At 48.1% G+C, this 17,006-nt stretch overlaps 1 protein-coding gene across 11 annotated transcripts in view; it reads right to left on the bottom strand.

Moving 5' to 3' along the window:
* Positions 1-17,006, bottom strand: part of RIN2 (Ras and Rab interactor 2) — a 247,243-nt gene that overhangs the window by 103,072 nt on the left and 127,165 nt on the right. For 2 of the 11 annotated variants that reach the window (XM_066387025.1, XM_066387015.1), the window contains exons 1-2: positions 14,085-14,184; positions 11,119-11,210 (exon numbers count right to left, since the gene is read on the bottom strand). In XM_066387025.1, coding sequence (XP_066243122.1) covers positions 11,119-11,210; positions 14,085-14,151 — 159 coding nt within the window. In that variant the 5' untranslated portion in view covers positions 14,152-14,184. The other 9 variants (XM_066387020.1, XM_066387021.1, XM_066387017.1 and 6 more) reach the window with 9 other exon arrangements.

Consider the following 17,006-nt stretch of genomic DNA (forward strand, 5'->3'; position numbering starts at 1 on the left):
AGCAGGAGGGAGTGAGGAAGGCTCCCAGCATGCTCCCCCGAACATAACTAATGAGCCTGGAAACATGGTTTCCAAGGGCACAGGGACCAGGTCTGAGAGGAGGCAGAGCCCAGGCCACTCCGCCCACAGCAGTGACTGACTGGCCCCGCCCTTCTTTACACTGTCGCCTCTGCTCCCTTTACTCCACCCCCTTCTGGATTATTCAGCTACGCAGTCACTGCACTGTCCTCACTTCCTGACAACACTCAACTCCTCCTCCATGTTTGCCAGATAAAGTGCAGGCTGCCCAGTCAAATGTGAATTTCAGTTAAACAACGAATAATGTTTTAGTATATGTATGTATGTCTCAAATATTGCATAGAATAAACTTATGCTATAATGTCTGAAAATCAAATTCAGATGGGTGTCCTATTTTTATTTGGTAAATCTGCAACCCTTTCTTCCTTAGGATTGACCAGCATATGCCAGAGTCCTACAATAAGTCCCTCAGTTCCCTCATACTGAGACGACCCCCCCCCCCAACCTGGCTGCAGCAAGCTAGTAAACCGACTTCTGAAGTGTGTGTTACTGCTAGGGTTTTAGAAAGACCTCACTTCTTGAGGCAGGAAACTGAGAGGCAGCCGTCTGAAAAAGGAACAGCTGTGCTGGCCAGTCAGGGACTCGCTAGAGGTCACGTTAGGGGTAAAGAGCAGGGAAAGCAAAGCAGGCTCACATCTTGATGAACAAGCATCCAACACAGGGACATGAAATGGAAAGTGGCTGGGAGGGAGGGAGGGAGCTCATTTCAGAGCTGGCTATGGCACAGAGCCAGCATTTTAAGGCCCCGGGCCACTAGGTCCTGTCTCTTCAAATTCTTTCCAAGTTGAAGTACAGTCACCATGAAACCAGCACAGAATTCACAAGCTGTGTGACCCTGGGCAAGTTTTATAATCTCTCCCTGTCTCAGTTTTCTCATCTGTAAACTGGGTGTAAAGCTAGTAGCCACGGCCACTGTCACAGCCGCCTGGCCCATGCAGGTTTGCATTTAATTCGGACAGACGGTAATGAAACAACGGAGCCAAGAACTGGTGGGCCATTACCTTTAATCCTAGCTCACACCCGGCGGGCAAGAAATACACACAGTGGGAAAACACTTCCCTTTCCATTCAGGGCTCCCAAAGCCACTGACTCATCTGAGTTTCCTAGAATCAAAGGTTTCTACCTCACCAGCCTTATTCACCTCTCTGTTCCCTACCTCCTTCTCTCTGCACAAACTCTGAACAAACTGGCTTCTCCTCCAGCACTCCACCATCTTGACTGCCTCTCCTATGCAAATGCTCATTTCAGGAACCAAGAGAGCATGAACCCCCAGTATGCCCCATTTTATAGTGTAGAAATCAAAACCTTTAATCCAGTATACAAATAAGAAAGTCTCTGATACAAAGTCACTTATCTGAGGCATAATGGGATTCCTCATAAGAGTGCACCACCCCACATCATGCAACAGTCAAGGGTGTGAGGAAAAGCTTAGTGTTGAGAAGATCTTAGTCTTAAAAGGGTGGGAAAAACTTAGTCTTAAAACTAAGCCTTAGGCTATAAGGAAGGACCTTGCCTGCTTACAGGGACCTTGCCTGCTTACAGCCTGTCCCCCACACCCAATGCAAACTATAAACAAGCAAATATATACATCATATTTGCAAACTTATTTGACCCACACTGGGCATAATGATAGTGTAAAGGTTTGGGTTTAAAAAGCTTAGAATGATGCCTAGAGTAGTGGTTCTGAAATTAAACACACATTTTAAAAAGGAGTTGAGGCCCTAGCTGGTTGGCTCAGCGCCAGAGTGTTGGCCCTACATGTGGAAATCCTGGGTTCAATTCTTGGTCAGGGCACACAGGAGAAGCAACCATCTGCTTCTCCATGCCTTCCCCTCCCCCTTATCTCTCTCTCTCTTCCCTTCCTGCAGCCATGGCTCAAATGGTTCAGCAAAGTTGGCCCTGGGTGCTGAGGATGGCTCCATGGCTTCAGCCTCAGGCACTACAATTGTTCGGTTGCCGAGTAATGGAGCTGCAGCCCACCTAGGCAGAGGCATCTCCTGGTAGGGGCTTGCTGGGTGGATAACGGTCTGGGTGCATGCAGGAGTCTGTCTGTGCCTCCCCGCCTCTCAATTAATAAAAAAGGAGTTGAATAAGAAGGAAGGCTGGCTGTGCATATGTAGAGGCACCAAAATCATGGTTTCCATCAAAATGCCAGCATTTAGCAAAGGACAGGTTGCTCCTGTTCGTTCTTGTTTTCCTTTGGCAAACGGTAGTGTATACTGACAATGGAGTAGAAGAATCATCCCCCCAAGCTTTCTGTGGAGAGGGGAGCTCTGATTCTCAGCACAGTGAAGGTTGGATCACCTGAGTGTGGATACACGACAACATTAGGTGGCAAAGGCCTGCCAGGGGGAAGGATTTGGCTCTTGTCAGTTACAGCTGAGTCACCTGCCTCTAAGGATCTCCACCAGTGTGACTGTGCAGCCACAGTTTAGTGAGCAAATAAAATGGGGGGATGTAGTGGAAAAGCAGACAGAAAAAACAGAACATCTTATCAGATGGTGGCAGTAACACCACGGCTTACAGAGAACGAGTGACTGACATCATCAAATACTGTGTTTGAATTAATTGGTGAAACCGATGGTTCTTATGACTGATGAAATTTAGTTTTAAATCTTAGCTCTAGGAATCCTCTCTCTCTCTCCCTCTCTCAGAGACCTAGCCTTTCCCCAGGATGATTAGCAGCCCCTGCAGCAGAAGAAGACAGTAGCCTGGACCTGACTAATGGTCACAAAGTCCGGAACTCTGGCAGGCTAAAGATAACATCTTGACCTCAGTTATTTCAGTTCCTCAGCCCTAAGGTGGAACAACCCCCTGGCTACCTTCCAATGAGCCTGGGCAGAAGGATGCCTGAAAAGACCTCAGAGCTGCCCCCCAGACCTGACCTGAAGACTCACCCTCACTTCACAGCTCCCAGCATGACCCACCCACTTAACCCAGGGGGTCTGGTGACCTTCCCTGTAAAACCTGTGACATGCACGCCATCTGGGAGTCCAGGCTTGAGCACTAGCTTCCCATTCTCTTGGATAGCGCCATCCCTCGACACAATGAGTGGGTTTGGTTTCTCCACTGCAATTCTCGGTGCTTAGGGTCCAGCTCTGCCAGCGCCGGTAGACGGACTCTTTCTGCTCTGTGATCCTGCTGCTCCCAACCCAGCTGGGAAGGCAGTGTTACTGCATTTTCCAGACAGGAACATGAGCCGGGTCTAGAATGCAGACATTTCTGTGCTTCTTGTATCATCCTGTTTACTCATTCAAATATAGGGAGCAGTGGTTCTCAAACTCAAGTGTCCTGGCAGGCTTGTTAAAACACAGACCCAACCCTGGAGTGTCTGATTCACTGGTTCTGGAGTGGAACTCAAGAATCTGTATTTCTGAAAAATTTCTAGGTGATGCTAATGCTGGAAGTTGGCACCACACGTTGAGAACCACTACTCGAGGCTGCCTTACTAACAAGCTCTGGGCAATGCCAGCATGCCAACCTAAAGATGATTTAGTTCTTTATTTGACTTTCCTAGGTGCTATTGTTATTACCCTGTAGGACTTTTAACTAGTTTTGATTTTAAGTCAGCAAATATATTACAGAATGTCTTTCTAAGGCAACTACAAATATATTACTTGTCAAAGTGTTCTTTGAACCAGTGTTACACCTGTTTCTTGGTGGAATAATGTTTTGATTGAAGTTCATTCTAATTTGTATGAGAATCACATTCTAACTCTTTGAAAATTGCACATTTGACACAATAGGGCATCAACTCTACACTCCCTCCTGGGCTTCCTCCCAATTATGAAAACTCAGAGTTTCAGCTAAGCCTGGAGAAATATGCAGTTGAGAAGAACCAGGGGAATCTCTTTCATTCTTGCTTGTTTAAAAGCAAAGTTCCTTGAAGCAAGAGAGCATGTGCTGAGACCAACAGGCAACACATGATATCAGAGATGGATGGCCAAACGAGCTGGTAAAACACCTATAAAATCGGGAAATCCATTGCTTCTTGGGAGTAAGAACAGGGATTGCTGTTCAATAAGTTCGCAGCATCCCTATGAAAACATGCCTTGGGGGCCTGATCTGTTTTCTGGAGCTGTTGGGGGCAGATGGTGAAAGACATGCACGTGTAACCAAAAAAAGCCAACCACTCCTCCAGAGAGCCACTGTCCCCATGACCTCTCCAGTTGGGGTTTCCTGGGAGATCTCACTGGGGAAGGAGGAAAGGGATCAGAGTGGAGCCCTCTGGAGGCCACATGGGGTGGGGGCTCCCCATGAGAAAGTCAGGCCAGGTCCGATTCTCATCCCCACTGTACATGGCCCAGCCCTGGCACTTCACCCTCCTGGGCCTCAGTTTCCCCATCTGTAGAAGGAGGAGGATGAGATTCAATGTAAGCCTTTGCTGTCCAATACAGCAGCCTCCAGCCAGATGTGGCCACTGAGCCTTTGCCGTGTGGCCAGTCTGAACTGTCGTGCTCAATGTAAAGTGCACACTCCAAGGCGTGGTACAGAAAGAAGAATGCAACAAATCTGATTAATATTTTTGTGTTTATTACATGTTAACATAATAATATTTTCAATAAACTATGTTAAATAAAATATGTTGTTAAAAATCAATTTTACTTTTCTTTTTAATGTGGCCACTAGAACATTTAAAATGACATCTGTGGCTTACTTTATAGTTCCATGAGATAGCACTGCCGAGGCCTGGGCAGGTGTAAGTGTCCAGGAGGCATCTAAGAAGGACTACTTGTGGAAAGCAAGGCACAAATACTGATGTCAGGAATGCTTTGCAATATTATAATAAGTAATTATCAATGTGTCAATTGCTCTAACCAAATCTCTAATCACTATTTTGTTTCCACTGCAGGGCGCTCAGTCCTCCCCCAGTCATAGACTGGTGCACGGTGCCTCCCTGGGCGCTGGCACGGGGCGTGACGGCCATGACTGCTTCAGGAATCCTTCTGGGAGAACGAGGGCAAAACACTCACGTCTATGACTTTTAAATACCCACAGACCCACGGAAGGATTTCTTCTATAAAATTATTGACTACAATGTGATTTTGGTTACATCCACTGTTTTTCCAGCCCCTGCCGTCTCTGTGCCCTGTGGCACAACAATGACCGGCTCCCCTGCCATCTCTGTGCCCTGTGGCACAACAATGACCGGCTGTCCTGGGCTGTGTGCAGGGACTGACTCTCCACACAAAGAGCAGCCTGAAAACGCAAATGCCAAAGTCACTGGGACCCGAGATGCGCGGTGCTGCCGGATCTGGGTGACTGAAATCTGCCTGCAGATAGAATTTTTGAAAGCAGGACAACCTTTCCAACGCCAAGGAGAGACTGCCAGTTGAGGAAGTCTGCTGGGGTGAAGTGAATCCTCACTCCCGGATTACCTAGTTTGCAGAGTCAGATGTGAGCAGGCAGGTTTCTTCACACCTCTTTACGCATGTTCTGAACCACAATCACAGGTTTCTGTTTCTGAGAGACAGACACGATGTACCTGGCACACAAGCTGTGCAAAATGACCGGATGAGGATTTCTCAGATTGAGCGTCCGTTGCTGAACTGGGCTCTCGAACCCCCCAGGTAGTTTGTGGCCCAGGCCAGGGCACCTTCCCACAGGACGCGCGGTTTGGAAGACAGGAGAGCAGGACCCCTGTAACCAAAACGCATTTCTTCCTTGTCAGTCAAGACCAACTGCTTCCCTGTCCCTGAGACGCAGGGAGGCAAGAAGCGGGCACCCAGGAGCCCTAGCAACACGTAGGCTGGTGCGGGCCGGCTGCTCGGCGTTCCTGGGGGAAATCAGAATTGGTGAGTAGACAATTCCCACTGATCCTTTCTGTCTGTTCTCTGTCTGGACCTTCCTCGGGTCAGAGGCGTGGCAACAAAAAACACAGAATAAATCCCTTGTGGCAGAGTTCAGAGTTATGGGTTTTCTCCCTGCCACTAACTAACCTGGGGCCACGGCTAGGCCTCTGTGCACATTGCTACACAACTTCATCTTCGGACAGAAGTAAAGGTGGATACCAGCTCGGCCGTGGGAGCCGCACTGTCGGTAGATAAAGTGGTGTCTGTCAGCATGGAAAGGTAGGTGGAACCTGAGGGGGACCATGAGAGGAGGGAAAGAGAGGAGGTGGGGGGGGGCAAAGCCTAGCACGCAGGCACAGGATGGTTTGGCCACAGGAGCAGACCCCTCGGGGAAGAGTGGAGGACCAGTGGAAGGAGAGTTGAGGAGAAGAGGGAGCACAACCTTGTCTTTGTTTTTTTTTAATTTAAAAAAAATTTTTTTTCTATTTTTCCGAAGCTGGAAACGGGGAGGCAGTCAGACAGACTCCCACATGCGCCCAACCGGGATCCACCTGGCATACCCACCCAGGGGCGATGCTCTGCCCATCTTGGGGCATTGCTCTGCCGCAATCAGAGCCATTCTAGCGCCTGAGGCAGAGGCCACAGAGCCATCCTCAGCGCCCGGGCAAACTTTGCTCCAGTGGAGCCTTGGCTGCGGGAGGGGAAGAGAGAGACAGAGAGGAAGGAGAGGGGGAGGGGTGGAGAAGCAGATGGGCGCTTCTCCTGTGTACCCTGGCTGGGAATCGAACCCGGGACTCCTGCATGCCAGGCCAACGCTCTACCACTGAGCCAACCGGCCAGGGCCTACAACCTTGTGTTTGAAGGTGAGGAGAGCAGACCTGCTGGGTCCAACACAGGACCAGAGTGCGCAGGCAGGTAAGGTGTTTGCGGGATGGTTAGGGAGAGAGCAAACACACGCGTTCGGTGATCGTGCAGGTGGCCTGAACATCGTCCACAGTGCCACAGGGGAAGGAGTGGGAACCTAAGTAGGGAGGCAGTATAGAAGAGGGAAGAAGAGTGTAGATGTTAGAGACTTGAGGGCGATTTGCCAGCATTGGGCACTTGGATAGGGTGGGGGCAGGGGTGGCTTGGAGGAAGCTGTGGAATTCAGGGAAGGGAGGGATCAAAGATTACTTTGAGCTGCTCTGCCCTGGTACAGGACCATCTAGAACTTCACCAGCCTAGATAATGTTTTTCTTACACAATCTCTTTCACACAACATACCCTTGAAATCTGATAGCAATAGGTGATAACTTCCATTACCCGGGTGCAGAAAACTTTGGCTGCCTTGTCCAGGGTATTGCTGGTCTCCCGGATGTGTTTCCTTAGAGAGGAGGAAGACACTCTTTCTCATAGGTGGTGGGGGAAGTTAGCAATGGTGCTGGAAAGGGCTGTGGAATATGTGCTTGTAGCACCATAGGTTTCTGTGACCAGGGTTCCAGGATGTAATTTTACATGAACAAAGACCATGGGCATGTGCATTACCCCAGAATGCTCCATCTGTGCGTTATTCACGACTCTTGTATCCTGTGCCTTATCTGAGTCATTTCCATGAGCCAGGAAAGATGGGAAGTCACAAATCAAGGCTGGCTTCTAGTGGTTAGCAAGTCTGGTTCAAATACACACAAAATGGATGCGGGACATAATGATGACAAAGGGGGCCAATGACTGTCTTTCAATTATCTACGCTTTACACAAAATCACATGAGCCCTAATAACCAGGAAAGGTATAACAAGCTTGTGGAGTTCAGCTGTGAGCTAAGAATATAACCAAGAATTTTCACGCTTTATGGTGTATGTGGAGAACGGCACTACCATAGCTTAAGTCCCTCCAAAACTAGCCCCGCCCACCTCCCTAGATAATAGTCAACCTTAGTGCGCAAATCAAAGGCCACTTCCTCAGGAAAGATTTCTCTGGAACCCTGCATTACATGATATATTCTCAAAGCCCCTTTTCACTTCTCACATGAAGTGCTGTTTCTCTGATGATTTATTTGTATGGGTTTAGTGTCATGATTACTTAAAGGGTATCCTTCTAGCTACCAGACTGAAAACTTGGTGAGGTCAGAGACAGCTTCTGACTTTTCTCTCCCTAACCCTAGCCTGCAGCCTGGCCGATGCTGAATGCTCCATGGGCAAAATAGAAAAGTGTAAGGAGCAAATGAGAGCCCAGCGGGTCCCAGAATGTGCCGACTGACAAACCAGCTCAACAACTGACCTCTAGCATTTTTAATAAGCCTCTAAAAAGTCATTATTAAATGTCCAAAAAGGCAGTTTACTTCATTCTTGCAGATAAGTACATGCCTAAATTATGGAATAATTAATAATAGCTAATTATACTTATTTATTTAAATTATGATTAATAATATTGTTTCATAATAACTAATTATGGATTCCCATAGTAAAGAACAACATTGTACAGAAGAGGAAAGAAGGAAAAGAAGTACAACATGGGTTAGAGGAGCCGACCCCTGAGCAGTCGAACACCTGCATGGCACTGTTGACTCTACAGTCAGCCCTTCGGATCTGCAGGTTCAACCAACCTTGAATGGAAAACTATATTTTAAATCAGTGGTTGGGAAACCCCTGGGTACACAGAGCTGACTATATTTATTGCAAAAATCCACATACAAGTGGATCTGTGCTGTCCAAATCCGTTATTTAAGGGTAAACTATACCTACATGATTTATATGGAGTGATTAACTTAATGAATTGAAACTCTGAAAACAAAAACAAAACAGACAACGCCAAGTTAAACAGTGCAGGCCACTCTGCCTACATTTGTCGCAAGGGCACTTCAACTCAGGAGGAACAGCCCAGTGGAACTGCCCTAGTGGGCAGGCCTCTCACTTCTGGCCCAACTGATTCTCTCACAGGACATAGCCCAGAAATACAAGTTAATTACCTTTCACCTGCTGCTCAACCAAAAATTAAAAATAAAAAAAAGTCCTGGCTGGTTTGCTCAGTGGTTAGAGTGTCAGCCTGCCGTGTGGATGTCCCAGGTTTGATTTCCAGTCAAGGCACACAGGAGAAGTAACCATCTGCTTCATCAATACTCCCCATTCTCTCTCTCTCTCTCTCTCTCTCTTTCTCTCTCTCTCTTTCTCTATTTTCTCCTCCCACAGCCATGGCTCAGTTAGTGTGAGCACATCAGTCCAGATGCTGAGGATGGCTCTGCAGAGCCTCTACCTCAGATGCTAAAAACAGCTCGGCTGCAAGCACGGCCCCAGATGGGCAGAGCATCAGCCCCAGATGGGGGTTGCCGGGTGGATCCTGGTCGTCATGCATGCGGGAGTCTGTCTATCTCTCCTCCTCTCACTTGGAAAGGAAGGAAAAAAAAAGATTTTCCTCAGGACTGTAAGAAAAACAGGGTCCAAGGCAACCCTTTCCTAAGGAATTTTCAAAGGCAATTTAGACTATACTCAATTTTCTCATTTTGCCTTGACTTTAATATCTAATTTCTATGTAAGATTCAACCTCACGACACTTCCTGAGCACAAGGTGATAATTATGAACTAGCCAGTATTTAGGCTGATGCCTTGGCATAAGGAGGGAGTTGGGTTCTTCTCTTCTATCAGGGTGAAATAAATACCCCAGCCTAAGACCAAGTCCAGGAGGTGCACGTGAGTCAGGAGGCCATGGGCCCAGCACCTGGTCTGCAGGCGACTCGAGGAGCCCCTCGTCCCCCTCATGAGGGTGGATGTTATACAGCGTTGATTCATATTATGTAAACTGATTGAGAATTGTGTCTCTTATGTCCACATAACAACTATTAGGACTGAGAATCAGACCATCTGTATCAACATAACTATTTTTTCTAGGATTTTCTTGCCCAGGAAGTCAAGGCTGTAAACCAATAAATAACTTTGCTATTTGCTACAGGAAATTCCTACGGAACAATCCGCACTGGCAGTTTGCTCACCTGGGAAATAGTTTGCATAGCAACCATGGTTTCCTGGCCAAGACTCCAGACCCTGATCTTGACGTACCCTCCAATCCCGAACTACGGCACAGACTTTGCTGAAACCCTTCTCTTTCTTGAAAAATATAGCCAGAGGTCTTGGACCTAGATCTCTAACCCCCACAGACAGGCCTACCAACCTCCCTGCCTCGATACCCACAGGCTGTGTCCCAGCCACGTCCTCCCTCATCGCGGTCAGCTTACTGAACTTAGCTTTTTTTTTTTATCAACAGGCTCTTGCAGTGGATGTTTTGGAGTCCATAACTGACCCAATAAACCAGGTTTGGTCTCCTGGAAGTAGGAAGCATTTAAATGCAAGTTATCACACATACTGACAACCCATCACGGTGGGGAAATTAGTAACATTGTCAGTTTTCCTCCTTAATCAAGTCAAGGAGCCTCTATATTCTTTCTCCTTTGAGGAAATATCCAGTGTTTGAACATGTACTTGCCTATGACAGATTTCACAGGCAAAATTTAGCTCCATATTTCTGATCTTTTAGACGCTTCTCTATTTTCCAAACTTTCCACAATTAGTATGCATTATTTTGAGGGTGGGTGAACGGGCACAGAACAAAAGCCGTAAGAAGGAAATTAATTCCTGAGACTAAATTAGGAATGACCACCAAGCCTTAATTTAAAACCTATATACACAGGGTATCTAAAACATCCACTTAGAATCGTATCTCTATAAGCTAGCAAGGTCATTTCTCCCACTGATACCAGTTTGCACACAGAAAAGTTGTGCAGTTTTAATCACGCCACCTTGGTTCTCTCTTGCCTGATTGTAAGAGGCCTCTGATAAAATACACCAGTAAATAACATTCCGTCAGTCTAGGGTGAGGCCCAGGAATCTGTTTATTGCTCTTTTCTTTTACTATAATTAATGAGCACTAAAGCGATTCATACAATCAAGCAAAGTGTAAAGCACAGAGCCAACAGCACTGATTCACTGGAATGCAACGTCTAGCTTCCACCATAAAACCATCCGGCTATAAAGAAGGAAGAGCCGAGCCGGTGACAAATACACGGTGGCATCTCTTTGTGTCCAGGTCCTGGGCCTGTCCCGAAGCACTAACTCACAGAAAACCCCAACAACTGTCAAACCCAGTGACAGCCCGCAGCTGGGCTCGGGTGAGCTCCCCCCAGGGCTGGCTCGGAGAACAGGCTTCCCCGGCAGCTCCCCACGCAGCCCCGCAAAGGGAGCGAGCTGCAGCTGAGTGATCTCAATCAAGGATTCCTTTTACCTTAAAGAAACTGCCTCGCTTGTCCAGACTGCGGGTGCCCATGGTCCAGGATGATATTTCCTCCGGCAAGGCTCTACTGCACCCTGGGGCTCCTGGAGATAGAGACATTTTTAATGGTTAGTCCAGCCTGTAGGAAATTCCTTTCTAAGCCACAGAACACTCACAACAACAGTCCTGCCAAGATCTTTTTCCGTCAACAACATAGTGCCATTTATTTCCCACCAAAGCCCTTCCATCTCCTTTCAGGCCGATTTCCTGCCTCACACAGCACAGCTCCTAGATTCTGCCCCACCTCTCTTGCCCCACCTCCCGCTTCTCCCGCTGCTGCGGAAGGTCCCTGGCACAGCAGAAAGCATAATGACCGCTGTGTGTGTTTGCTTGACTTCCCACACGAGTCCTAAAGGGACCAATATTAGATGTCCCCGCAATCTACTCCAAAGCTTCTGAACTTCAAGTGGCTGATCACAGGGACAAGTGGAAGAAGGCCATGGATGTCCCAGGAAGTCCTACTGGCATGGGATGAGGTCATCCTTAGCCCTGCCAGCCCTCTCCTCCAGGAAAGGTCAACACCAGGGCGCTGGGAATCAATCCCTCTTTCTCCTTAGAAATCAAAGATTACGATGAAAGTCCATGTCCCTTTACAGAGGTCAATTTGTGTAAGAAACAGATGTAAACAGCATCATGACAACCTCAGATAGGGGTGCACTTTGGAACGTGGAGGAAAATGTAAAGGCATGATATGGTTCTGAATCATAAACCCTGGCTATGTGAGCCTGGAATTTCCCTCATTCGAGCATTAAAACCCGATACTCTTTCTTCTTGGTCACAAAGCCTTCAAAGTCCACTTGTAAATAAAATACATACACACCCTGGCAGCTGGGCTCGCCCCAGGCCAAGTGTGTTGTGGAGATCTGAGGAGCGTCCCCAAACCTTCCCTACCCGGTAAGGCCGGACCGGCAGCAATTATAACACAGACCTCCTGCTCAAGATCCCTTCTGCTCACCGTAATATACACCAGGGGTAGCTGGCCCTAACCACACCCACAGGTGAGGGACAGTAAAGGAAATAGGGATTCTGTGAAAACATCTCCTGCGACATTAAGGTATTAAAATGGGTTTGGCTCTGGGGATGGAGCGGAGGCCACCAAAGCCATGGTAACCACTGCCAGTTCACTGAGGCTATTTCATCACGAGCTGGGAACAGAGAGCCAGCAGCAGCAGAGGGACGTGTCAACACGCAGAACGGCACCATCACTTTGCAGAGAACTGCATCCCCATGAGTGAGCGACGCTCTTCGGCCACAGGCTCACTCCAGCCCCACGGCTTGCCTCTCTGTTCACATCCGCAGTGGGCTGCAGCCCGTGGAACCCCACGGGGGGGGGGGGGGGGGAGAATGAGGACGCACTGCACAACCACCTCTCTTTCCAAAATAGTCACCTAGTCTAGTCATTTCTCCCCTGCTCGGTTACTTTAAAGGTTCGGAGGTGTCTTTCCTGTGTTTCTTTCCACTTGCAATCCCAGTGGCTGAAGGCCAGTTTCCAGAAACCTCCTAAGAAGACTGGTGAGCTTCCCGCTGTCATTCTGCTGACTCCAGGGCCCAGGTTCTCAGGCTCAGCAATATAATGGAACCCCAGCGCCAAGGCCTTTGAAGTCCATCCCTTATTAACACAGTTCACAGGCTGGAGCCACTCCAGAAAGAAAACACAGCACCGTGTTCAGAACTAAGAGCGGAATGGGAACGGCTCTATAACTGTTTCGACCCAGAAGTGCACAAATAAAAAAGGACACTTCTTGAAACCAAGCCTGAAGTCTGTAATTCTTTTTCTTTCAGACGTTTTTCTCAGCAAGAGAACTGACAGCACGCAGCAGTTAAGGAACGGCTCAGCGAGAGCCAGGACCTCACTCCCCTTCCAGACCTGCGTCTCTCTGTTCTGTTCAGTTTCTGTGTACAAACCCTTCTGATGAGCCACGACAGGCAGAGAATTTTGCCTATAGCGATGGAGCAGTATGGATTCCAGAAGTTTACTAGCTCAGTGAGCTGCCTCAAAATGCAGCTGTGCACTTCAAGCTCAGGAGTCCTCAATGACACGGCCGCTTTTGGATTCCGGGCGGGGCAGGGAGATCCATCACGTTTATCTAAGAAGATGCAGGTTGCGTCCACTCCTTCTTCAAAAGGCTGCTCCAGGACGGAGACGCGATCCAGTGATAAGAACAGGCTGCCAAGTTCCACCGTAGGTCCTCCCCGGGAAAGAAGTCCGAGTGGACTACACATCATAGATTATTCTAATTTTTAATAATAAAGTTCTTAAGAGCCCAAAATAAGGTTTGGATTATGGTCTTTCCTGCTGTAGCAAGAGTTTCCTTCCCAAACCATAACCTCCAACACCTTGGCTCAATATGGACAGAAATTTAATAGAATTTACAATGATTACTTCTTCCCGTTTGTGGTTACCCACCCCACCACCCAGAGGTTACACCAGCAGTTTCATCCTAAAACCACCCCTGTGACAGGCCAGACTAAGAAACAAAAAAAAAAAAAGGTACCGTAGTCGACAGGGGCTGTAAAATTCCTCCAAAGTTAGAAGGTGCAAGCTTGTTCCTTGACTGGTGTCCCTGAAGTTGTACAGCGGATTCTTGAAAAAATCAGCCCAGTATGTCCAATGGATCTTTCCAGATACTAGCTAAAAGCTAGCAGAAAAAAAAAAAAAAAGTCCTAATGGGACTAAAGGACACTGCAAACATACTGGAGCTGCCAAGCCTCTTCAACAGCACCACTGAAGGAATGTAAACGAAGCCGGTTGCTTCAGTTGCTAAAAGACAAAGGCAGGAAGTGATCATACCTCATTCTCCAGAAACACCAGGCTCTGTCACTTTAGACCTTGCTGTGGCTTTCCATGTGGCCCCAAGAGCTACTGCTGAGGTAAAGGTCTGTCCTGCAATTTCAGCATAAAGGACTCGCTGAGTCACCTGGCCAGGCTCCAGGCTGCCCCGACTGCCGTTGAGCAAGACCGTTCAAGGCTGGCTTCCCAGCCATTCCACAGACAGCCACTGAGGACAGGCGCCGAGGCTCCGCCGCCCGGGCCTCAGCTGCAGGCTGGAGGACGGGGGTAGGAACACCCAGTGCCCAGTTCCCAGTTCACTCATCAATGGGGCTGGGCTGAGTCACTGGCACCCTTCCCGCTTTCATTCTACCTGGACACAGGCCAGATCTTGGAGAGATGGAGGGAGGGTCCGGGCTGTGTCCTCCTTCTTCCTTCCTCTCCCCTTGTCCTCCCCTCCGCCCCTGAGTTATCTGGTCAAACTCTACCCTTCCTATTTCATTTGTCTGAGATCACAGGTGCAAACCCACAGGAGGAGCAGCAGTAACTTAGGCTGGCACTCGCCGCCCACACAGTTCAATGTAAAAGAAATGTAGCTTATTCCAGTCAGCAAGCTGCTGGGAGGGCTGCCACGAGAGCTTTCCTTCTCATCACTACCTTTTTCCTTTTTTCCTAGCGAGACAAAGTGGACTTCTGTTCTTAGTAAACAAGATCTTGTTATTATAATTACTTTACAGCCAAACTGAGTGGAGGAGGAGAAAGTGACTCACCGCAGGGGACCTGTCAGGGCCAGGCCAACCCCCAGAAGTGCACTTCACCTTCCTGTTGGTGACGGCAGGTCTTCTCTCTTTCCAGGGCTTTTTTTGTCTGTACTTAGAGAGGTAGGAGCAAGCGGGGTGGCTGTGTCTGGATCCAGGGCCTGTCTGTGAATATTTTCATAATTTTCTTTGTACTAACACAGCTTTTAGAAGTTGGACAGAAAAATTCTATTCCAGGCTCTGGCTTGACAATCCAAGTTATGGGAATTTTAAGGTTTTTCTTTCTTGAAGCATCTTGTATCGCTATCCAGTGCAGATTTACCCTCAGTCAATAGTCAAACTTTTTTTTTTTTTAATTAAAAAGAAAATCATGAAAACGATTAGAGGAACTAGTTTGTGGGAAGTAAAAAAAAATCAGAAGCAAAGAGCTGTATTCCCAGACTCCTCACTCAATAACTGTGTTTTTAAATAGAAATAGGAACAATGCTCAGCACCTCGATTTTTCCAAGAATAATCAAGGATAGTAATTTTTTCTCTCTTTTTTTTTTAGCAAAGTGCTCAGGGCGAGACTGTGCACTTCGGCTGAAGACAGGACAGGCCTATAGATGGGGCTAATTTCAGTGAAGGTCCCCTCCCCCCTCGGAAAACTAGTGTCTCAGGGGCTCTTGCCTGGGCCACGCTGCAGAAGCTCTGCTGGTTCCCCCTCCCTAAGGGCAGTGTGCACCTCGCACCAGGGCAGTCCTGCTGGCTAGAAATTCCTCTTTCCTTGGATGGAAACTGCCTCTCTTCTCTTACTTCCCATCCATCGCCCCTCATTTTACCCCTCGGTAAAGAGGGGGGTCCCTCCCCCTAGAGAGGGGGAGGGGTGGAGAAGCAGATGGGTGCTTCTCCTGTGTGCCCTGGCCGGGAATTGAACCCGGGACTCCTGCATGCCAGGCTGATGCTCTACCACTGAGCCAACCAGCCAGGGCTTTCATAGTTTTTTTTTTATAGTCCAGCCCTCCAACGGTCTGAGGGACAGTGAACTGGCCCCCTGTGTAAAAAGTTTGGGGACCCCTGCCTTACCCAGTACCTGGTACATACATGTTCAGTAAAAGTCTGTTGGGTAAGTCAGTGCATGAGATTTTATAGCAACATCACCTAGGCTGAAAGAAATGGATTCCTCAAAGTGTAAAATGAAAGAGAGAACCAGTGCTTTAAGAATGACAAGGTTAAGATCAAATGTCAGGAACATATACAATGCTGTTGACCCACATAATTTGCTGGAAAAACATTTTTAAACCACTTTGAAACACAAGGACATTGGCCTAGGGAGTCCTCATGTTCTCTCGGTGGTTGAACTTTTCTACAGAGTCTGTGATCTGAGTTCTTTCTTTTCCCTATAACCCACAGACCTGCTTTGTGCTCCACAAGTCCCTAGATCTTCCATTTCTGCCCATATAAGAATTCTAGAAATGTTTCCAGGTGTATTTCCAAGCCATCACATTTTCATTAGAGACCACAAAACAGCCTGACCAGGTGGTGGTGCAGTGGATAGAGCATCGGACTGGGACACTGAGGACCCAGGTTCAAAACCCTGAGGTTGCCGGCTTGAGCACAGGCTCACCAGCTTGAGCGAGGGGTCGCTGGCTTGGGTGTGGGATCATAGACATGACCCCATGGACACTACTGGCTTGAAGCCCAAGGTTGCTGGCTTTAGCAAGGGGTCACTCGTTCTGCTGGTCAAGGCACATATGAGAAAGCAATCACTGAACAACTAAGGAGTTGCACGAAGAATGGATGCTTCTCATCTCTCTCTGTTCCTGTCTGTCCCTATCTGTCTTCTCTCTGACTCTCTCTTTGTCTCTGTCAAAAAAAAAAAAAGAGAGAGACCACAAAACAAAAAATCCATCAGAGAGATGCAGAGTCCCCGGGCTAGAGTGTGACGAAGCACACAGCCCAGGGCAGAGGTCCCTCTCGCTCAGGCCTTAGGGCACTACTGGGTGGGTGGGTCAGATGATCCCAGGGCCCAGGAGAGAATGGACACAGCTACCGACTGCTTCTGTTCTTCTCCCAGCCCTGTCAGTCTTGGTTTGCAAAGTGTAAGATTTGGTCACAAGAGGCCCTGGTTACATTCTTGGGGCACTTGGAGAAGACAGGTGGACTTGGAGTCCACAGCCAAGGGCATCCTAATTTCTTTCTTGCTGTTAATTCCAGTTTAAGAAGTCATCATCTCTCCTTAAAGCACCAGCCGCTGTGCTCCTCCTTTGGCTATTCTAAGACACTAGCCTAGCCACCCTTCACTATGGACCCACCATCTTAGTCCTCCTCCT

This window comes from Saccopteryx leptura, chromosome 5, assembly GCF_036850995.1.
Source record: "Saccopteryx leptura isolate mSacLep1 chromosome 5, mSacLep1_pri_phased_curated, whole genome shotgun sequence".
NCBI classification, from domain to species: Eukaryota; Metazoa; Chordata; class Mammalia; order Chiroptera; family Emballonuridae; genus Saccopteryx; species Saccopteryx leptura.